The 25,932-nt window shown below is 26.0% G+C and overlaps 1 protein-coding gene across 1 annotated transcript; it reads right to left on the bottom strand.

Annotated features, from left to right (window-relative positions):
* Nucleotides 1-1,330: 1,330 nt before the first annotated feature.
* Nucleotides 1,331-2,963, bottom strand: LOC136084648 (uncharacterized). Its single transcript, XM_065805064.1, has 4 exons — nucleotides 2,674-2,963; nucleotides 2,384-2,565; nucleotides 1,666-1,737; nucleotides 1,331-1,522 (listed from the first exon to the last, which is right to left on the bottom strand). The coding sequence occupies exons 1-4, from the start codon at nucleotides 2,729-2,731 to the stop codon at nucleotides 1,493-1,495; spliced, it is 342 nt and encodes a 113-aa protein (XP_065661136.1). The 5' UTR covers nucleotides 2,732-2,963; the 3' UTR covers nucleotides 1,331-1,492.
* Between the last annotated feature and the right edge of the window lie 22,969 nt (nucleotides 2,964-25,932).

The following is a 25,932-nucleotide window of genomic DNA, read 5'->3' as shown; positions in this document are numbered from 1 at the left end:
GCTTAATTTTGATTTTTCTTTTTTTCTTCTTCTTTATATTTAAACAAAATCGGGCACAATTAAACGTATTTTTAAAAAATACCTGGTATTGAACTCAAATTTAAAATTTAACACTAGATGCACGTTTTTCTGGTATCAAAAGCAGTACACAACAGCAGATTAAGACTCTGGTTATTTATAATTCTAGACGTGTCAGCTGGAATGTTTTTAGAGCTACAAAATACAGTCAACTTTTATAGTTTTTATAGACTTAATTTATGCATTTTTTGTTCATTGTACGATTTTTAAACTTTTTAATGTTTCTTTTTTAAAGAAAAATTATCAACAAAATACTTTGGTTTATATAATTTTTTAAATTAATACGTCAAAAACGCAAGGTGAAGTATGAAGTACCTCAAAATGCATATTGCTTTTATAGAATATTTAGAAAAATACTGTGTTAATTTTGCTCACGCATGTATTTAGCGATTTCTTTTAGAGCCAATAACCATTATTTCTGATAAGGTGTTAAAAACTTCTTTTCAGAAACGCTTATAAAAACTAAACTTTTATGCAAAATTGATTGTTAAAGTCTAGTTAATAAATTTTTTTCAAGTAGTTACAACATTATTCTCGCTAACACCGAAGTATAACACAGAACAGAAACTTTCTCATTAGACTTTTTTCAACGCCTTGGTGATTTAGAATGTTCTTTAAAACATGTTATATTTTTTATGAAAGACTTCACATTTTCTTATCCAGATTATTCAGCTATTTCAGTGTTTAATAAAAGGAATTTAATGTTGCTTCATTTAAAATAAATGGTTCCTCTGCATTCTGAGATCCCCTTACATGTTATGCAAAATATTTTTTTTTAATATGATATTAAACCTTATTTGATTTTTATACTAGTTATATACGAGTTTTTGGCCGAAAGACCCTATATCGAATTAAACTATGCAAGAAGTAAAAACATGATAAGTTATAAAAATAAAAAATAATATGTTGTGCTGAACTACTTTAAAATATGTTGTTGGTAATACCCAATCAAATTGAGCTACAATCTGATTGAGATAAGCTATCTGAATCACAAAGGAAACGCTCTTTGATAACTCAGTATCAATAAAACTCTAACAAGCACACATAAAAATGACTCGTTTCAAATTTATAAAAAAAAGCCTGAAGCAAGAATTGTTGCAAAACGTGTTGCTATTATCAAGATTTTTTATATTCATATAGCATTGTTAAATTCAAAATGCCTGAGAACAGAGTTGGGTGTTGACCTCGTAAAATTTATTAAGGGTGTTTTTATATCGCGAGGGTTAGACAAAGATCTTTAAATCACAAAACATTTTATAATAAAAAAATTAATAAAATAAATTTTCTCGTTGGTTACTTTAAAAAAATGTTATTGCTTAATAACAAATCATTACTTTTAAATCATACTAATCAAAATATAGTAATCATAGATGTGATTAATATTGTCGTTGCTAAATAAACATGGCGCTCATATTCATTTCATTCGGTAACATAATTTGAAGCACTAAAGTGAAATTTAAAATGATAGAATTTAAACATTTAAAGGTTATATTTAAACTAAAAAAATAACTTACCAAAAAGCCTTTAAATTTAAAATTAGGTAAGTAGATTTAAAGAGTTTTCTTTTATGCCAATAAATATCAGTACCTCACATTCCTCCGAATAAATCTTACAAATGGAATCTGCTTTGTTTAACATAACATTTATTCTTTTAATACACTAAAATTAAATTCGAATTTATATGCATATCTGAAGGTAATTATGTATGTGTGTGTATGTATGTACGTATGTATGTATGTATGTATGTATGTATGTATGTATGTATGTATGTATGTATGTATGTATGTATGTATGTATGTATGTATGTATGTATGTATGTATGTATGTATGTATGTATGTATGTATGTATGTATGTATGTATGTATGTATGTATGTATGTATGTATGTATGTATGTATGTATGTATGTATGTATGTATGTATGTATGTATGTATGTATGTATGTATGTATGTATGTATGTATGTATGTATGTATGTATGTATGTATGTATGTATGTATGTATGTATGTATGTATGTATGTATGTATGTATGTATGTATTTATGTATGTATGTATGTATGTATGTATGTATGTATGTATGTATGAATGTATGTATGTATGTATTTATGTATGTATTTATGTATGTATGTATTTTTGTATGTATGTATGTATGTATTTGTCTAAGTGTGTATGTATTTATAATATATTTATGTATTTATAACATATTTATGCATGTATGCGTAAATATATGTATGTATTTTTTCATATACTATAAAGAAAAAATAATTTGTACAAAAATTAAAATCTATAATACGAAAGTAATCCTACCCATTTACTCAAATTACTATTGGAAATGTTGCAGTTTTCTAAGTTCAAGTTGTGATATTTTTTGAGTCCAGCATGTATAAGAAGAATTGATTTATCATCAGTACAATTGCTACATTCATCGAAGTGTTTTGTGTTTGTTTTTACATCTATTACGTCGTTATCTCTTACTCCGAAGCGTGGTCCTACAGATTTATATTTCATTATATGAACATTTTGTTTAATAAATCATAAAACTTTTACTTCATGTTGTCGCCTTGTAAACTAAAAGATTTCAATGAAAAAAGTCTTACCTTGCGTTTCAAATAGCTCAATTGAAACCATTAAAATCAAAATTGCAAAAAAACTCATCCTTAAATGAACTCTTGGGAGCTGTCCGTAATACTTTAAAAGATTTGATTGTTTTTGTGCAATTTAGACTTTGGCAATGTATTTATAGGAAACTATAAACAAACATTTACGCAAACCATATTGACAAATAAAAGTCACTAAACCTATTTAACAAAGTTATTATTTTATTGGAAACACACCTTAGCGCAAATATGTTTGTTATGTTCCTGTAAATGGAGTTTTGAGAGTAATCGTATTGAAAAATAACATTTTCCTAAAGATTTGCTGTCCAATCAAAAGATTTATTTGATATCCAATCAAAGATGAGTTATAAAAAAGAAAGCTTAAACCTAAAGATAAAGCTGTAACTGTATTGCTCAATACATAAACAAAAGTTTTAAAGCGAATCAAATATTCTGCACGTACATTTTGTTGTTTGATTGTAAATTGTTTATTAGTGAGTAGTTTCTATAAACTATGTTTGATCCTGTATATGTAAAAATCAATCAGTTCTTTTTTTGCTTTGATTTTAGGCAGCACGTAAAAAATTCAACACTGTGACATTTTGCAGACAATTTTCTTTTTTTAATGACTAATAAGTCAATTACATTTATACTCGAAACTGATAAATATAATCAAAACAATCTATTTTATGTGTGTGTGTTTATATATATATATATATATATATATATATATATATATATATATATATATATATATACATATATATATTCATATATATTTACATGCATGTATAACAATACACATTTATATATATATATATATATATATATATATATATATATATATATATAAATATATATATATACATACATACATATATATATATACATATTCTCAAATTTTCATTTAAATTATATGTTAAATTTATATATAACTATATATAAATTTGTGAAAAAATGCAGCCATTTAACTTACTGAATTTGTAAAATTAAGCTTTAGTTATCGTTTTTAAAAAGCATTTTTTTTTTACACAAAACTTTTAACCTTGTGCAAAGGCTGTTTTTTTTTCATTATCATTTCAAAAACATAAGTTTATTTTTTCAGTCACAAATAATCTGAGTAGTTTTTTTAAAGTAAATATTAGTTGATGAGTTGTTTTTCAAAAATTTATGTAAGTATATATTTATAAATATATATATATATATATATATATATATATATATATATATATATATATATATATATATATATATATATATATATATATATATATATATGTATGTATATATATATATAAATATATATATATATATGTATATATATATATATATATATATATATATATATATATATATATATATATATATATATATATATATATATATATATATATATATATATATAAATTCCGTAAAATAGGGTAGGTTTAGCTAAGGGGGACAATAACCTAAGTTACTTTAGTTTGAAACACTGTGGGAAAATTATTAGCTATTTAGTCGAGCTTACTAATAATTTATATTTCGCTTTGAAATTCCTATAAACAGCACTTTGGTAGGAGCACCTAAATCCTTGTTATATTAGTTGTGCAAACTATTACATTTATTGCAGCACTTGTAAAGGTATTTCACTGATGTATTCGCTAAATTTAAATTATCAGTGTTTGATCATATGTTTTCGAAGCTTAGAGTTCATAAATTGTTTATATAAGGAGCTCAGAAAAAATGGGAAGCGTCTGGCCCACTACATGGGGTGACTCTTGCTAAAAACACCAAATTTAGTAAAAAAAGCTGTTTATAATTAAATAATTTTAATGATTGTTTGTAAACTTTAGGGTTAGTTTATGTTCTGAAATGATTAAAGTTATGATTTTGTATTAGTAGTACAATAATAAATCTGTATAAAAATTTGTAATATATAAATAAATCAATATAATTGTAAAAATACTTCAGTTTTAATTTAGATATGACTACAAGTTATAAGCAAATATGTATGGAGAAAGCATGTTACCTGTACTTTAGAACAGGTACATCATAACGCATTAAAAGTTTAAAAAAAAAGATTATTAATTTAATGACAACCAGTTTAAAAACATAAGAAATCCATATCAGTATTACAGATAAGATTATAAACCCATATCTTATAAAGCAATATTGCTAGCCATTATATATAACTGTGAAAAAAAAAAATTTTTCTTTAAATATAAATAATTCTTCAGCTTTCCTATGGAATCATATGAATTTAGGTGTATCGCAAAATACTATTTATACAAATTTATAACAAGTTAACTTTGTGCCAATATTTTAATATATATTATATAAGCCTTGTCTCGAAATCTTTTTCAAAACATCAGTTTTGTTAATTTATGTCTTTTCTACCTCAATTTGTCTTAATTAATTCAATTCATCTTTAAGTCCTTTTTTAATGGGTTTGACCATATATATATATATATATATATATATATATATATATATATATATATATATATATATATATATATATATATATATATATATATATATACATATATATATATATATATATATATATATATATATATATATATATATATATATATATATATATATATATATATACATGTAATCATTACGTTATGTAATCAAATACATTTTATATTTTATTATTTAAAGAACATAGCCATAATCACAAAATTTAAAATCAAAAAATTTAATCTTTGTTTTATAATGTAATGTTACATATTCTATTTTACTACAATATAAACTTTTTCAAATAAGATATAAAAAATATTTCAAAATTTTTTTTTATTGAAAAATGAGAAATTTTTTAGATTAACCCATTTAACCGTGTGTAAGGCTGAATTTTAACTGTATTTTAGTATGTATTTAATATATAAAAAAAAAAATGAAATATAATGTTCACTTATAAATAATAATAATATTTAAAATAATATAATCTCCATCCCAATTATATATTTTTGAACCTCTCTAGTTGGGAAGCACTGGCCTTTTATAAACCAGTACTTCCCAACCAGAGAGTATATATATATATTTTTTTTTTATGTGCCCTAAGAAGTGCATTAAACCCGGAAGTTCCCGCCTCCTTCCTTATCGTGACGCGAAAATTTGTCCCGAGCTCGTTTCATAAATTTAGTATAAATGCAGAGAGGATAGAACCAGAAGCAGTAAATGCTTATTATGATAATCATTGTAATCTTTATTACGTTCTGAATGTCTTAGTATAATAATCATCATAAGCAGGTGGGCCCAATAATAATTTTGCACCAGCACATTTTTATATTTTTCAGGACCCTGGGCTTTTATAAAATATATACGCATGACTCAATAAAAACACAAAATTTAATTATTTTTTTTTGTATTAAAGTTATATTTTTTAGCCTCTTACTCAAGATAAGTTGCTCTACCACTAATAATTAATAATCTAAGACTGCTATACGATGTCTTTGTATATTTTATAATATTTCATATTTTAGTCGTAGAAATAATCATATTTACTTTATTGTCTTTGCATAAACGATGCATATTTACAATAATTAGTTGTTTTTTCAACTTTTCTTTTTGTGTATTTTATTTGTGTATCTTGATTTATAGAGAGGCCCATGACCTTTAGACATAGCAGGGGCCGGGGAAAATACCCCAACCTGCCACGCCAATCCGACTCTGCTCACTGTTATGAAAAAAAGCTACTATACACTTTTCATTTAGACAATGGCTTCAAAAAAAAATCCAGAACAAATTATTAAAGTCAGCTAAAAGAATGTTCTGGCTTTTTAAAAACAGGTAACTGCTAAATGTTTGTGGCAGTATGTTCTTTACTTAAACATTTAACATTATTTTAACACATGACCTAGATAAATTACTAGGTTAGTCTTATGTTTATAAAAAATTGTCAAACATGCAGCAATTTTATAGTAATCAAGAGTAAAGAATTTTAACAACAAATATTTACATTTGTTTGCATTTTGATGAGACAAGGAGACTTGTGTATTAAAACTAGAAAAGAAAAAACTTTTATACTTAAAGGAAAGCTATTCAGAGTCAAGATTAACATCAAGGTCAATAAATACTTAAAAAGACTTGTGACTCTGAGCCTACCAGAAGAAAGCTGTTAAAAGCATTGATGAATTTTTAAAAAAGCAACGACATTTTTTCCAAATATAAGGCTATAATTTTTTCATTGATAAAGAGTAACTAAAAAGTGATAATGAGGTTCAATTAAGAGCACCTCAAAAAGGTCAAGATTGCAAAGGTATTTCTTTTTGCTGAAGCTAACTTTTTTGACTTTTGGTGTATTGTAAGATTGAAAGATCAAGTTAAGTGAACAGGATATTTTTATTATTGTAAGGTATTGTAGAACACTATGAACCGTCTAATCAGATCATTTGAGTGTAAGTTAATACCTCAGCCACTAACATAGGAAATAAGAAAAACTATAAGGAATAATGCTTTCATGCCTTAGTTTGGACCTAATGATAGGTATGTATCTCACATTATCAAACTTATTTTTGGCCCAAATAAAAAATCCAAGCAAACGCCTAACGTTTTATTTTAATAGCTACGACGACAAACAGACAAAGATGTTAATAAACTTGATTAATAAAGTTTCCTATTTGAATGGTATCGGAATGCTGTATTTTTTCACAATCTAGTTGTATAAACTAAAATATTTCATGCCATAGTACTTCAGAGAAACTTTTTTATGAGAGGAGTTTGCTCCTATCTTTGCCAGATACAGACTTACTTTTTTGGTTTAAGACTATCTAATTTCTCTTCCAAGCAGTAGTAGGACACTATGAGGCAAGATTTTTAATCAACTACTTTCTTTTCCAGCAGATTTTCTGGTCAACACAGAAATAATACTTGAATTAGATAGATACAGTACTGCCTGCTATATTAGTAATTGCGGAAAAAAAAAATTGGTGATTGAGAAGAGTGTGAAAGGAAAAAGTGATAGCGGTTCGCGTAAATGAGAAAACCCTTAAATTGTTTTCTAAAGTTTTATACTTGTGCAAAACAGCTTGGTGTGGTGAAATAATTATGCTGAACATTTCAACAATTTAATCCAAAATATTTTTGGGAAAATTCATAATAAGGATAGACTTCAGAACATTTTGCAATTGTGCTAATATGGTATAACAAGTTTATAAAATGTTTTATTATTTTAAAAAACAAACTTAAACAACATTTACTGAGACGTGACTTTTTAGTGCTTTTTTTTTAAAGTTTTAGAAGTTCTTTAACTTTTTTTATAAAGCTACTAACCTTTTTTCAATTTATGTTTTAATTTTTATGTGAAAATAATCTAAAAGTTTAAAATATAAATCAAAAGGTACCAAATTATTCTAAGATTGCAAATAAAATGACGTAACAGATAGCAAAGAAACACAAGTTAAAAAGTTTTAAAACTGCTTTGTCGCTTTCTGGCAACTAAGTTAATTATGACAAAATTTGCAATATTTTTATTCAATCAAATATAAAAAGCACACATGCACGCTTTGGTTGAAAAACATATTTGAGACTCTAATACATTTCGAAAATACTTTTACTGCAGAAAATAGGTTTAACACTTATAAAATAAAACAGTTATTTTAAACTTTTAAATGTTTTCTATTGACAAATAAATACGTATTTCAACAAAACATTTTCAGCTTGATTTGAATAAATTGTTTTAAATTAAAGTACAATCAAACAACGTCAGACCCGTCTTTAGGCCATCCTGGCTCCCCAGCAAAATACCGGCTGTGGCCAATCTTCTCCATTCCCCTTCCCATCTCCAACTTAAAAAAGTTCGGTACTTAAAGTTAAAGTCTTAAACGCGTTCAAATAAAGTGGTAACAAGTTAAAAAGTTTTAAAACTGCTTTGTTGGTTTCTGGTGAAAGTAAAGTGTGACAAAATTTTTAATTTTTTTATTCAATCAAATATTGAAAGTACACCTGCACTCTTCGAATGATTAAAAAAAAAATAACAATAATAGTTATTGAAACTCGCTAATATTTCAAATATTCTTTTTCAGCTGAAAATAGGTTCAAAACTTATTAAGTAAAACAGTGTTTTTAAACTTTTAAATCTAAACCATGTTTTTGATAGGCAAATAAATACCTATTTCAATTCGCCTTTTTCAGTTTGATTAGAATAAATTAGTTTAAATAGACAACAGTAATAAAAAACACTCATTCAAGTGTTTAATTTTTTCTTTAAATAATAAGTTTGTTATTTTAATTTGTCATTTAAATTATAAATTAAACATTAACATAATATACATTAATAAGTGCTATAACATTTTTAATAAATGATTAACGACCTAAAAAAATGGTATTATAATTGGTATAAGGGTATTAAAAAAAAGTGAATGGTTTATCTGTTTCTTCATATCTTTGCTTTATCCATTAATTTTAACCAAATTTCAATATCGAAAAGCAATCTTAGTTATGGTGGTATACCCCTCAAAAATATCAAATTTTTAAAAAAATTTTTTGTTGTTTTATTTTATTTAAAATTTATCAGAGAATCATATTCTGAAAACCATTTTTTAGAATTCAGTATATAACTTGAGGAAACCAAACTTAACTAAACCTTACTTTTTTACGCGCCCTTGACAACCTCTATAGCAACAGTTCAACTTTTACTCGGCCAAGAAATTCTCCTTAAATATAGCTTTTAATACTGAAAAAGAACTTGTTGAAATAAGTTTATAATTCATTTTTATTTTCCATTAATCAAAACATCTGTAAGATGAAAAGCAATAACTGGGTTTTTCATAAATTTCTTCCAAAAGTTTTTTTAAAACGAAATGTCATCTTAAACTTATATATATATATATATATATATATATATATATATATATATATATATATATATATATATATATATATATATATATATATATATATATATATATTTGTGCATTTTTTAATGTTTATATAATTTAAACCTTATACTTTTAATGGGTAAAGAACGTGTCAAATTTGCTACTCAATACCAAAATAAAAAAAGATTTCATGGAAATCAATTTACTTTAAATAAAACATATTCAGCAAATACTTGTCTTCTACTAACAGATTCGCAGAGCTCAATAAATGTATCTTATTTCAAGGTAAACCCTAATAATAGTTCAGCAAGTTCTAAAAAAAAAACATATGTATATACAGAATAATTGATAACACTCTATTAGCCATTGTTGTTCAGTTGTTATGTTGTCTGAAATATAATACTTATAGACTTAGTTTAGCTGAAAATGCAACAATAAAAATTTGGGCTTTCCAGCTCATTGATTATATTCCGTAAATGTGGATTCAATCTTCAATTTTTTACATCCAAGAAGTGTGGCTCTGAAAGTTGTAGAGCTTTATTAGCTATATTAACCAAAGGTCTATTTATTCTATGCGTTCATATGGACAGGGCTATTTTGGCCTGAAAAGGTTATGTTTTCATATGGATCTTCTACCGTCAATGACTAAAAACACTTACATTAAAGTTGTTTGTAAAATTGTGATTGAAGTTGAAGCAGTTGCAGTAAAAACCATTTCTAATGCTGCACTTGAAATTATAAAAGCATCCCAACAAACTACTGATGAATCCAATTTAGCTGGTAAATCTAATTTACCAGTGTTTCTTGTAATGGTACTTGGCAATGTCTAGGTTTTCCCTTATACAACGGTGTTTATACTACAATATTTTTATCATTACAGGAAAAGTTTTGGATTGTAAAGTATTATCCAAATAGAAAGAAAAAAAATACACACCTACCCAGTGGGCACGGGACAAAAATAAGACGTCTTTTAAACATGTTTTGAACGTTTTGGACGTCTTTTGAACGTTCAAAAGACGTCTTTTTCAGGTCCCGTGCCCACTGGGTATTGTCCAAATGGTGAAAAAGAGTTGGTGACAGCACAATGTAACAAAAACATCACTGATGTCATCACTGATGCTTTTCTTTCAATTTAAAATTGGAAGAAAAGCATCAGTGATGAGATCAGTAAAAAACTCAATATAATTCCAAGAGCATTTATGAAAGATGGCTACAATATATAAAATAAAATACGTTTATATCAATCGTCATTAAAAATAAATCCGATTTAAAGTTGTATAGAGAAACAATCAAATGCAGTAAAAAAACAAAAATAATAAGGGGAAGCAAAAACAAGAAACTTTAAATGCTGCTGGTAGCTTTTAAATAGTTTACTCTTAATTTTACATGCATTGTTTATTTTTAAAATATTTATTTGCATTTTTTTCTCTTTTTTAATTTGTAAAGTCTTTTTTTGCTAACTTTTATTTCTCAATCTCCCGTCACAGTTATTCTATTTTCTAGTGATCGTTTTTAACCAAATTTTCAGCGATGATTTATTATTATATGATGTATGCAATCTGCCAAAAGTTAATTATAAAACATTATAGAGTTTGAAATATCACTTTTTCAGCACTAAAAAACAACTTATTTAAAAATCTTCATAATCTGTGGAGTGCTACATTGAAACTAATTGTCAGGTTTAAAACCTTTTGGCAGATTGCATAGATCAAACAGTTTTTTATGTTTGGGCCAAGTTTCATTTTAAATATTCTTTTAGAATATATGAGATATTTTTGACAGTGCAATGTACATATTTTCTTATATCCGCCATTTTAAATGGTTGTCATGACAGCATAACCACCTGTAATTTTATTAATCAATTTTGTTAAATAAGATCTTTTATTTGCTTGATTTTAATTTTGACTATAAGTTTTAACTTCCAAGATAACTTTGAAGGGGGCATACCACTTAAAATTTGACAAAATAATTATCTTTGGTGTGAATATTTTTGTAGATTTTTATTTTTTGTTATTTTTATAATAGTGTTCGGTTAACTTTGAAAGAAAAAATATTAAAGTTTAAGAAGAATTCTAAATTAATAAAAAGTGACTTACATTCTTTTTTAATGATAAGGTTTACCCTTTTTTTAGTTAGAACTAATATTTTATCAACATACTATTTTACTACATTAAGACCAGAGCAAATATGATTTTCTATTCACAAGTTGAGAATAATATTCAACAAACGTTTCAGCTTAAATTTTTAATACCAAAACCATTTTTCATGAATCACGACTTAGAAGTTCAATAGAACGTCAACAACAATTACCAATTATTTTTAGCGTGTCGTTTCAAAAACTACTATTTTTTTTTAGTTTTAAAGAGGTGTATTTTGAAAATGCTAGTTTAAAAAAAAGGAGTTGTTGTTGGAGATAATAACTATTTTGAGTTTTATTCCCCAAAAAAGACCAAAGTTATATTCGATTTTTTAAGGAACCTAGTCGGCTAGTCAGCCAATCGGCTTTAACACATGTCAGTCAAATTTCAGTGGATTTATTTTTTGTTTTGAAAGATTCAACCTCTCCACCTTTTTTTAGTTCAAGAATTTTCCCTGATCATGTTAATAAATTATCCAAAACTGCTCGTCGTTTGGGTAAAATCAAGTTGCTTTACGAACACAACAAATAATAAAAACACAAAAAAAGTCGTTTTTTTTTCTTCCAGAAAGTCTTTGGCAGTTTTTAAGGATTCACCTATACCTCATTTTATTCCTAGATTTGCTTCTGAAAATATGTACATAAGCTTATGTATTATGTATTACAAGAATAAAAAAACTAAGTATACAAGTTTACAAGAATAAGTCAGTAAATATGTTAATAAAAAAGCTATTATTGATTAAAATTAAGCTCGATTTCACCAGATTTATTTTTTTTTCTAAATTTTGTCGCTTTTATAATAATTGAGTTTAATATCACAAAAAGAAAGTTTTTTTCTCATTATAAACAGTAATATAAATGTAAAAAAATAGTTTTTTTTTACATTAAATTAGAAAATATACAGATAATTGATTATTAGTTATTTCACGGTCCAAAACAAAATAATACACACCAGTTTCCATTGATGTACTAAGATAATTATTTGTAAGCATATTATACATATATTTTAATTTCTTAGTTGATTGTGTCAATCACTCACAGATTTTTACATACAAATGTTCTCAAAATAGGGCATATTTCTTGTTCAAAGATATTGAAGCTTTCCTACTGATTCTACGAGAAACAAATTTTCTTTTAAAACACACTATTAACATTTTTAATGTTAGCAGGTGTTAATACTGCAATGAAATATATTACACAGCAATTTTTTTATTTTTTTTCAAAACAATGCTTTTATTTAAATCAAATTTTGTTCTAATTTATAAATATGCAACTGTGTAAAATCGTGTTTTTAATGTTTTAGTGACTAGGTAAAAATATTAGTTTGTTTATGTTATAAGAAAGATGTCTCTTACAAGTTTGAAGAGCCCAGACTCTTTTTTGCTACTTTTCTGTGCTGAGCTAACTCTGAAGAATAGTTTTAGAAGTGTTACAGAGCATGTCAAGAAATTATATCATGTTTATCTTGATTGTACAAATGATAAGGATAGTACTTAGTCTCTTCATATTTGCTGCATTTTTAATGTAATTGTTTCAATTCATTGTCTAAATGGTTAAATTGTTTCTATATGTTAAAATATGATTATCTTTTGAGTTTTTAAAACACTTACAACTAGTTTGTTATACAATTTTAATGGAGAAAAGTTTTTTTTTTTTTGATGTTATATTAAGTGAGATTGCTTTGCTAAAAATTGCAGTGGCTGGAGCCCGGGAACTAAAACTTTTTTAGGTATGTAACCCTTCCCTTAACCTGCAAATGTGAGATTGATAATTTTCTGATTTTATACTTTTACTAACTTACTAAAATTTATATTTATCATTAAATTTAAAATTTTTTTTAATAATACTTTAGTGTTCAAATGATGTGGTTTAAATTTTTAACACTTTATTTTGAGGGATATAGAAACGTCACATTTACTATGTATTTATTAAATACATGCTACATATTTCTATGAACATGTTGCCATTTATTTACTGTTTAAAGTCTTATTTACCATTTTATCTTATAACATTGATTAAATTGTTATAAAGTAACAGGGTTCTTTGTTAATACCTTTTTTTTTTCTAAAGTATGAACAAGACTTAGGCATTTATTGATTTAACTTTGCCAGAAATACTTTGTTTACCAAAAATTATATTTCTCATGGTCCTTTACCACCTAATACACATACATAGGGCCAACGTATGTAAAACCATTGTAAATGTCAGGCCGTTTTTTCTAATGCAAATTAAACATTGATCCAATGTCATGTGTTTAACAATACTATCAATAAAAAGAACAATACTGACGCAATTAAAAATGGTTTGCACAGTAAAGTTGGTTCACTGTATGTAAAAGCATTGCAAAAGTTGATTTTTTAACAATCTAAACCCAAAATTTATCTAATCTTTATAATCAAAATGGATTCAATCTCAATATTTCAACGTAGGACAATTGAATACTACCTAACGTTGAAAGTACAAAATTAAGTAAGTAAGATAAAATCTTCAGTGAAACTTGAAAATTTGAACCTAATGCAAAACAAACATGAATAATACTACTACTGAAAAATAGATCATTACCTTAATTATCTTTTATTTACTTTTGCTACTTCAATATGTTATCTATGAATATATATATATATATATATATATATATATATATATATATATATACATATATATATATATATATATATGTATATATATATACATATATATATATATATATATATATATATATATATATATATATATGTATATATATATATATATATATATATATATATATATATAGATATCTATATATATATATAGATATCTATATATATATAAATATATATATATATATATATATATATATATATATATATATATATATATATATATATATATATATATATATATATATAGATATCTATATATATAGATATCTATATATATATATATATATATATATATATATATATATATATATATATATATATATATATATATATATATATATATATATATATATATATATATAAAATATATATATATAAAGTGAAAAGTAAAGTAACAAAATGTAGTCCAAAAAAATGCTGCATTGCGCCAGCTTAAGATACAACGTTGATTTAACGTATAATGCAGTTTAATGCCAACTAAACATACAACGGTGAATCAACGTAAGTTAATAAACTTTGCCAAATTAAATAAAACGTTGTGCCAACGTTAGGTTTTTTTCATTTTCCCCCGAGGTTGTGCATACAAAACTCGCAACGTTGTGCTAAAGTTTTAATTCGGATTTATTTATCTTACACCTTTCTTTTCATAAGTATGATTTATAATTTTGCTGATTGCATTAATGTTTTATTAATACTCATTTATTTATTACCATAAATTATCAAATGTAACAAATTGTATTTTTTAAGTTTAGTCTAATAATTTGAACTATTTTTTCAAAATACGATTTTTTTCAGCTTTGAATACTTCGGAAAAAAGTCGAACTTATTTGTCCTTTTTTCACCTTTCATTATAAAAAAAAAAAAACTTGAAAGGGTACATGAAAGAAAAATTGTTTATTTGTTTAAAGAAACCTGCTTTTTATTTCATCACATTTTAATTAAAAAAAAATTATGTAATATTATTCAAAACTCTATTTGTTTGTTTTAAGAAAATTAATACATTTGTTTGTTAATTTCATGATGTGAAGAGCTTCTTTTTTTGTTAGTTTTTTGTGTTTTGTTATGTTGGGAACTGTTGCAAGAGCATTAAAAGGCATATTTTATTTTTATTCATGTTTAAATAAAAAAGTCATTACTTTTTAAGGAGATTTTAAATAATCCAATTTCACCGTTGTTAACTCTCGTTTAAAACCAGATGTTTTGAATAAATTTCAGTTTTAGAAAACCAAGTCAGTTTTAGAAAGTCAATTCATAATTTTAGAAAGTGAATCGACTTAAATAAGCGCAAAAACACTTTAATAGAGTAGATCACAAATGATCAACCAAAGTACTTCAATAGAGGAGACAATAAATTAGCCAACAAAGTGCATCATAGAATAGACAACAAATCAGCAAATGAAATGCTTCAATAAAATCGACTATAAATCAGCAACATTAGCTCTTTGAGATTTTTACATTAATTCTTTAAAGCATTTACAAAAATCTTCATATTCATAGGTAAATAGTATGATTGTAACACTTTTGATAATTAGGTTTAGTGTCATAGCTAAATCTCTTCATCAAGCTAGTTCCATCATAAATAGCGGCAACAATGTATTTTTAAAGTTAAACCTAATCAAAAAATTTCTATAATAGTTGAATGGCTTTAGCTGCTAGCATTGTGCAATGTACCATTAAGTAATCCTAAATTCTCTGTTTATATGAATATTCAAATTTGTGTGTTTTCTGTTTTTACTTGATATGTTTGGCTAAATATGCCATTGGTTAAAATGATTTGATTCAATGAACTATTTTAAAAATAAGTTGAAACGTTTTTAACCAGATAACGAACAATTTGATAACCTTATAGTTTTTAATGTTTAAATTTTAGTTGATAACCTTATAGTTTTTACGTTTTTAACCAGATCACGAACAGTTTGATAACCTTGATAACAGTTTGATAACTCAATGATTATAACAAAGACAACGTGAACCTAAAATGCACCGAAATTATTCAAGATAAATTAGCAGAATTAGAAGATAGGAGTAGGCGAAACAATCTTCGTTTTGATGGCTTTGACGAAAGAGAAGAAGACACTTGGAAAGATAGCGAATCAAAGGTCAAAGAGTTCTTAAAGGAGAAACTCGGAATTAAAAACAACATTGCAATTGAAGGAGCACACAGGACTGGGAAGAAGCGCGAATCTGGAAAAAGAAAAAGAACTATTGTGGTAAAGTTTTTTAACTATAAAGATAGAGAAATCGTATTAAATGAATATAAAAAAAGAAAACTATGGAACGAAAAAATATATATAAACGAAGACTATAGCAATTACACAATCGAAAAAAGACGACTTTTATTTACCAAAGCAAAAAGAACTTCGAGCTGAGGGTAAGTTTGCTAAAGTTATTTATACCAAACTTGTAACGCGCGCCTCAGAAGTATAAGAAATTCTTTTAAATCTTATTTAGTATACACAAAATGATAACAACAAATAATGTAAAATGGAGGACTATGAATCACTTATTTTCAACTTCGGAAACAAATATATTGGAACTGATGAAAACACAGATCCAGATGTTAATTATTTTAATGACTTAAAAATAGATTGTTTTTATCATTATGCTAGTGACTTAAAAGAATTTCTTTCTAAAAATGGCGATGAAAACAAAAAAATCAAAATCGTCCACATAAATATAAGAAGTATGAACAAAAATTTTGAATATCTTTGACATTTTATAGAAGAAATTAAAAACTATTTTGATATTATTTGTTTAACGGAAACTTGGTGTACACAAAATGAGCCTAATAATAACTCTAACTTCCATCTTCCCAGTTTTGAAACAATTTTATTAGAAAGACAACTGAATAAACGCGGCGGAGGAATTCTGATTTACGTAAAACAAAACATTGCGCACAACGTTAGAAATGATTTGTGCGTTTCTGATGGCGATCAAGAAATCGTTACAATTGAAATTTTAAACAATAAAAGCGATAAGTTTAAAATCAAAAGCATTCTACTAAGCTGTTGTTATAGACCACCTGGTGGTGCGTCAGAAAATTTAAGCTTATACTTAAAGCACAATATTTTTCATAAAGGTATCAAAGAAAAGAAAAAACACTTTGTAATTGGCGATTTAAATATGGATTGCTTGCGATATAGCGAAAACAAAAAAATAAAAAAATTTTATGATGAAATATTTGTATCAGGAGCAATACCGCTTATCAACCGGCCTACTCGAATAACAGAAAACTCAATCACCCTAATAGACAATATTTTAACAACAGATGTATATAACAGTAACATACAAAAAGGCATTATAAAATCAGATATATCAGATCACTTTCCCATTTTTCTAACAATCAACACAATTTTAACTCCTAACACTATTAAAAGCCAAACTATAAAAAAACGTATTTTTAACAAAAAAAATTTAGAAACGTTTAAGTATCAATTATCAATGTTAAACTGGAAGCATATAAATTTTAATGAAAACATAAATGTAATCTATAATAAGTTCTTTAATACATTCTTCTCGGTGTACGATGCAAATTTTCCCGTTTTCGAAATAACCTTAAAACCAAAAACCTTAAAAAGTCCTTGGATTACCATAGGGTCTTAAAAAATCTTCAAAAATTAAACAAAATTTGTATATAAAATATTTAAAAACAAAATCTCATGCTAATTTACGCATAAATAAAAACTACAAAACTCTATTTGAAAAAATTCGTAAAAACCTGAAAAAAAATTATTACTCTAATCTTTTTACTAAATATAAAAATGACTCAAAACAAATATGAAAAATATTAAAAGAAATAACGGGGAATCAGGAAACCTGTTTAAATTTTCTTCTGAAAATGATTAAAATAAACAACTTATGTGTATATGAACCAAATGAAATAGCGGAAGAATTTAATAAATACTTTACTGATGTCGGAAGTAGGCTGGCTAGGATTCCTTCTACGAATATTTCCTTTAATGATTTTTTGACAACTTCTAATAATTACTTTCTCCCCATGACTTATTCCTAGATTTATCAATTGAAGAGTTTGAAAGAGCCTTCAAATCTCTAAAAAGACACAAAGCAATCGGTGCCGATGGAATAAACGGGAACATAATTCTAGATTGCTTTGAAAGTTTGAAAAATATTCTATTTAAAGTTTTTTAAACATCTATACAACAAGGGGTTTTCCCTGACCTATTAAAAATTGCTAAAGTTATCCCGATTTATAAAGACGGTGAAAAATCAAACGTCAATAATTATCGCCCTCTTTCTATCCTTCCTACGTTTTCAAAAGTTTTAGAAAAAATCATCTTTGAAAAGACATACAACTACCTGATTTCAAATAATTTACTATATAAAAATTAATTCGGCTTTAAAAAAAATGGTTTAACTGAAGAAGCCATTATTTAGTTTACACGTGAAGTCTCAAATTCTTTTGCTAAATCACAATATAGACTCGGTGTTTTTGTCGATTTATCAAAGACTTTTGATGCAATCAATCATGATATCCTACTTAAAAAACTTGAGTTCCACGGAATAACTGGTAAATTGATCAAATGGTATAAAAGCGACTTGTCAAATAGAAAGCAATTCGTCTACCACGGAGAAGATTTGCTTCCTATTGATTTTCAAAATAAAACATTAATTGAAATAAAATGTGGTGTTCCACAGGGTTCTATACTTGGTCCACTTCTCTTTTTAGTATACATCAACGATCTAAATAAGGCCTCGAACCTTATGAGCATCATGTTTGCAGACGATACAAATTTATTTTTATCAAACAAAGAAATTAACAAACTTTTTTTAAATATGAACGAAGAACTTATAAAAATTTCGACTTAGTTTAAATGCAACAAACTAACCTTAAATATTGACAAAACAAAGTGGATCCTTTTCCACTCCTCAACAAAAAAGCGTTTTTTGCCTAATGATTTACCAAAACTTTATATTGATGAAGTAGAAATAAAAAAAGATTCCGTTTTAAAATTCCTAGGTATTTATCTTGACGAAAATATGACATTGAAAACTCATATTGATTATATATCAACAGAAGTTGCAAAAAGTATTGGAATCATCTATAAGGCCAGAAATTATTTGAATAAAAATAATTTAAAACAACTATACTACTCATTTATTTATAGCTATATAAACTATGCAAATATTGCCTGGGGAAGTACAGGTAAAAGTAAATTGCAATGTCTTTACCGCCATCAGAAACATGCAATGCGAATAATACATTTTTTAAATCGCTTTTCAAATACAAAACTTTTATTCAAAGATATGAATGTATTAAACGTTTTTGAACTTAATTTGTAAAATACTTTATGTTTTGCGTTTTGTTGTATGAACAACCCTTTATTGCATGTTTTTAAAGATCTATTTACCTTTAAAGAAAAGAATAAATATAGTTTGCGAAATAACTATTTAAAAGAACCCTTTTGTCAAACAAAGTTTAATCAATTTTGTATAGATTATCGAGCACCTTATCTCTGGAATAAAATTGTCCAGCCTAAATTTTTCATCTATCTCTTTTTCTGTTTTTAAAAACAAATTAAAGAATATTATTTTTTCATCGGATAATATATTGAAATATTTTTGAGATATCATTTTAACGATTTATTATTTGAATTGTTGGATTGTTATTTTGTCTTAATCTACTTGTATTGTTTTATATTTGTATTGTAATTTTTATATGGTTCTGGCGACAAGATCGTTATGATCTTCTTCCGGATTCCAAGTTTGTATATTTATATATTACATGTAAATCACGACATGTAAATAATGTAAACTAAAAATTAAACTTAAAAAAAAAAAAAAAACCTTTTAGATAATACATCATTGAGTAAAAAATGCTGATTGTAAGACTTGACTATTAGCAATGGCTGTAAAACTTATTCGATCAAAAGCAGTCAATTTGCACACGATGTCACGTAAATATTTGAACCCACAACAATAAAAAGCTTTAAATCGTGATAATAAAGCCATCAAGCCAGTTTCTACAACCTCAGCGGTAGAAACTACATTTGAGAATGTCGGTTTTATGTTTTACGCTTTATATGAAAAAATGAAAAATCAAAAAAAATAAAACATATGACAAAACGCATTAAAAATCAAAAAGCAAAAGTAAGCAAGTCAACAACAAAAAACAAAAAATCAGTCCCGTAACAACCGGGGGCTCAGCAGGGACGTTTGCCCCTTTACCTCCCTTCCCTCCACTAATAGTTTTTAAAATAAAAAAAATTTTGAAGTTAGTATTTAGAAAATAGCAAACGATTAAAAGTTAAGATATAAAAGAAAAAAAAGAAAGAATGGAAGAGAACTAATTTGTTAACCGTATTTTCGACGTAAGTTCCTTTTGCAAAAGTTTTCGAACTACTACTATTTGACCTACCCAGTAGCATTGCTCTCCCCCCCCCCCACCACCACCACAGTGGCGGATAGCGGGCCAGGGCTGGTTTTTTGGAGAAAAAACGACTAAACAAAATAAAAAAAAGAAAGGGTCTCCAGCACTGTCCCCCCCCCGCCCCCCTAAATAAAAATTATTATTTTTCCCACGGGGCTAAAAATTAAAAAGAATAACAACTTAAATTAGGAAAATAAATATATATATATATATATTTATTTTCCTAATTTAAGTTGTTATTCTTTATATTTTTATATATATATATATATATATATATATATATATATATATATATTTGTATATATATATATATTTTTTTTTTTTTTTTTTTTTTAATAAACTGAATACAAATTCTGATACAAAAATAAAAGACTGAAAAAGGTTCAACTTTTTAATATAAAGTAATATATTTTTTTTTAAGTCTTCTGAATCAATATGTTTTTTGTGATAGGATAAATAGAAATCAAAAAAGAGTTTATATTATTACTGTTTTAAGTTTAGTTGTTGTTGATATTGCTGCTGTTGTTGTTGGTGTGTTTATATTTTAATAAATAATATCTATCTATCTATCTAGACATATACATATATATATATATATATATATATATATATATATATATATATATATATATATATATATATATATATATTTATATATATATATATATATATATATATATATATATATATATATTAGAGTGCATCAAACGCCCCAAGAATTTTATGTATCTTTGTACCCATTTTAAAAAGTTTCCTTTTGTGCCAAAATGATATAATTTAAAATATTTCGTACTTATGTTAACATTTAGGGGGTCCTGCGGTCATTTGAAAAACTCACATTTACCTATCATAGACTATAAACTGTTATTAATTTCTTCAACGGTTTTTCATGTATAAGTTTGAAATAAATAATGTTAAATTACTTTAATAATACTATATATTTGATTATTATATCCTTGCTGACCGCATTAGACTGAATTAAATATATTCGGACTTCCTTATGACAGAAAATTTGGAATTTTTTCCTGTTATTTTATATATATAAGTTGGTAAGCAACTATCTTTTTTAATTGTATAACAAAAATTTTACATATTTACTAATTTTTATTATTTTTCAGAGCATGGGTGATAATAGTGAAATTTAGTAGCATTAAATAACTTCTCATTATTATTTACCAACTTACTTTTAATGGCTAATGGTACCTGTGGTGGCTTTTTTACCTTCAAATAACACTACTTACCATAACTGTAACTTACCTTTTTTTCAGTAGTATGACCTGTAATGGCATCTCTTTCCAATTCAAAATCCAAAGGTACAAGGAAGTCCTTTGCAATATTTGGTTTGGGTGTAGCTATTTTTACTGATGATGCAGTGATCACTGGTGCCCTCCTTCCAACCAGACGTCAAGTACTCCGTTGCATGATGTACCACACAAATGTTCGAAATAAAATCACTAATGTAAACTGTTCTCAACGGGAAGCAGCAAGATTGGTATTGAACCAACTAGTGGTATTTTATGGCAAAGCAAATATTCCAACGATTTCAGAACTCAAAGCTTGTGAACGCATCATACAACTGCTAAAGGAAAATGATAAACTCAGGGCGATACCAAAGGAACGCAGTTCAAATGCATTAGTTGTAAGCAGGACAAATGCTATGGAAGCTTCACTCTGTAAAACTTTTCCACTCCGGCCAGCTGATATAGAAAAGCTTTTTGCGAATGTTGAAAATATTGCATTTCTCCACTCCATGAAAACTAACAGAACTGCAACTTTTGGATCAAAAGATAGCATGTTAGATAAAAAGATTCAACGAAGTAATGTGCGAAAGCAATTGGCACAGAGAAGAGCTGATAAAGAGAAGCAAAGAGCAGATAAAGAAGGATAAAAAACAGCAACTCGAAGCTTATTAGATACAGATATTAGCAACGAAGGTTAATGTGACATTGAACTTTGAGACTGCAAAGACAAGTAAAAGATGCCATTACCTTTCGCACATTACTTCGTTGAATCTTTTTATCTAACATGCTATCTTTTGATCCAAAAGTTGCACTGGGACATCTGCATTTGTTCCTCATGATATATTAAAACGTCCCAGACTTGTTGCTTTAGCAACACGTTTGAATATGTCTCCAGCTCAACAAGTAACATTTACAGCAGCTTTTATTAAAGAGTTACAAGGCAACAGTACTAATATGTCTACTTCTTATGCCACTGCAGACAATAGTATAACTAATAGTCTTATAGTTAGGAAGTCTTATAGTTAGGAAGCCAAAACTTTTTTTTCCTCATGCAGCTCTGAAGTCCTGAGGACACTCAAGCTGAGCTTAAACTAAAACGTGATGATTAAAAGGAGTTAACTTATCTATGCACACTCTTCTTAGATACAGAGGATACAGAAGACAGTGTTAACACTTTTAAAAGACCGGGTGCATTGCACAAGGCAAGATGGATGGCCGAACCAATCTATTCTATCGAAATATGCCTGTTGCAACAGCATATTAACGATATTAACGATTTTGTTGTATTTGTGACACATGTCTACAGCACATGGTATATGACGTGCTCATTAGCTGCAGATGCTCCTTGGAACAATCTTCAGCTTTTTCGCAAACTTTTGCAATATGAAACAGTTAATGCTAATATTGCAAAAAGTGCCTTACGTGCATTTTAGCGCCATATGTGGTATCTATATTTAGAAATGGTGTCTCTGGCTCTAATTAGCCATTTTACACTATGCGCTGGAAACGTCTGCTTGCCAACCGGTTGCTTGAAATTCAACCAGCCGCACCTGTTACATCTCCAAGAGTACGATAGGAGACAGGTTTTGGAAAAATACAGTTCCCTACTAAAGAAGATATCACATTATCAACTAAACTTACAAATTTTGTTCTATTAGATTCATGTTTAACGTTTTACGAAAAACTGCAGCCAAGCTTCTTAATAGAAAACGTTTCTCGCTGGCCTGAATTCGGAGCCTATCAAGCTTCAATCACTAATATTCAATAAATTTCTTTAATGACAGTGCAGAAAGAGTAATTAAGCTTAGCAGGGACGTTTTAATAGCTGCCAAGAATGAAGCAGTGTACCAAAATAAATTAAAATTGATCGAAAAGGATTGGCAAAGGCAACCAGATTTAAGAAAATCAAGCTAAAGTTTATATAAGCAATTAACTATGCACAGTAAACTATTACTAATGTATTTTTAACTTTACTGACAATAAGTAAGCACTAAACAACTTAATAAAAACTAATAATATTAAGTTTTCCAGCTGTTTTTCTTGTTATAATTTTGCGTAATACATTATTTGCTACGTTAATCTATATACAAAACTTTGCATCAATGGAGGACCCCTTAAACACTGACTTGAAATACTCAAATTTCACTCAAAAACTTAAAACAATATTTGGAAAAAAATTAATTTAGGTCCAGTCAAAATTTTTAATGTTTACAAAAACATAGCTTTTGATGCAGCCTAATATATATATGTATAAATATATATATATATATATATATATATATATATATATATATTTATATATATATATATATATATATATATATATATATATATATATATATATATATATATATATATATATATACATATCTATGTACATATATATATATATATATATATATATATATATATATATATATATATATATGTATATATATATATATATATATATATATATATATATATAAATATGTATATATATATATATATATATATATATATATATATATATATATATATATATGTATGTATATATATATATGTATATAGATATTTATATTTATATATATATATATACATATTTATATTGAGATTAATATTTATTAGTATTTGTGAAAAAACTACTTTAGCACACATATAACTGGCTGTTTTGTTTTTAAAGTGGCAGGTAATGGTGTACGTTATTGAACAGAAGTTTTTAATACAATTTTGCATTTGATTTTTAATTGTCGCAGCTCTTAATAAAATTTAAAATATTCCTAAAAGACAGATCTAAGATGTGCTATTAAACATTTGAAGTTGGCATTTTTTTTACTTTGAAATTTAAAATTTTTATTTACTACCGCAAAAGATTAAACCTAATTTTTTTTAAAACGTAAACAGTGACTAAACCAGGGTTGGTCTGGCGAGGAAGGTTGGGGGTATTTCCCGTGCCCTTGCTATGTATAAAAGTCCTGGGTCTCTCTATAAAATCAAAATACACAAATAAAACACACAAAAACACAAATTTATAATAACTATTTATTGTAAACATGAGTCAATTTTTATTTTCAAATAATAATAATAATAAATTCTGTTAAACAACAACAGCTAAGTTTCTTCTCTAAACATTTCTAGTTATAATATTCTTAACCTCAACTTTAAAAGTGTTTTTAAAATATAAAGTTTATCTTTAGATATTATTAAATTACAAATATAACTACAAAATGTATTGCACAATATAATAACAAAACGTAATTACAAAACGTGATTACAAAATGTAATACAATTTAAATACAATTTAAATACAATTAGTTAGTATTTCTGAAATCGTATAAAATCAGATTTTAATCAATTTGAATAATTTATTATTAAAATAAGATTTTGTTTTTAATTTTAATTTTTTAAATGAAAAGATGATCTTTTTTTTTTTTTGCTATCAACCAATAATTTGTTTTCATTGTTTTAATATTTGCAGCTGCAAACCTCTATTTTAACCGCGGCATTAACTTTTATTTATGCATTCTTAAAGTCATTTAGATAAATATAAAAATTAAGTGCCCCAGCTTGTTATGTTAAATATTTCAAATTATGCACATACTTCTTTCTGTAAGATCACATAATGAGCAGTAATGGTTTCATTTTAAATAGTAATGATTTAACTTAAATAACAAAAAAATACTTTTAAAACTAGTAAAATAAATTTTAAAACTAGTAAAATAGATATTTGCAAATATCAAAAATAAAGTTAGATGCCAAGTTTTAATATGTCATCCTATTCGCTCCTATATTTATTAAAAACCGCTTTTCCTATACCAATATGGCTGTGTTATTTTATAAGAAACTGTGATTAAGTTTAAATCATTTCAAAAAATACTGCAGTCTAATTATTAGTTAAACTTTTAGGGCCAAATCTTGTAAAATTTAAGTTTTTTCAGTTCAAAAGACTTAGATCTATTTATTTTATTGTACAAATTCGAGTTTGTAAACTATAGTATTAGTTACATTCTGAGGTGTATACACCCTTATACACATAACGCGAGGAAACATCAAAGAACTCCAA

Source organism: Hydra vulgaris, chromosome 09 (assembly GCF_038396675.1).
Source record: "Hydra vulgaris chromosome 09, alternate assembly HydraT2T_AEP".
Taxonomy (NCBI): Eukaryota; Metazoa; Cnidaria; class Hydrozoa; order Anthoathecata; family Hydridae; genus Hydra; species Hydra vulgaris.
This window is presented reverse-complemented; position numbering and strand designations above follow the sequence as displayed.

What these genes read in the sequence shown, in the direction of transcription:
- LOC136084648 (XM_065805064.1), bottom strand. Translation starts at nt 2,731, where the DNA reads ATGAGTTTTTTTGCAATTTTGATTTTAATGGTTTCAATTGAGCTATTT. An exon ending in ATAGTAATTTGAGTAAATGG is followed by an intron (nt 1,738 to 2,383) that starts GTAGGATTACTT and finishes ATTTAATTTTAG; the next exon opens with TGTATTAAAAGAATAAATGT. An exon ending in TTTATTCGGAGGAATGTGAG is followed by an intron (nt 1,523 to 1,665) that starts GTACTGATATTT and finishes ATTTCACTTTAG; the next exon opens with TGCTTCAAATTATGTTACCG.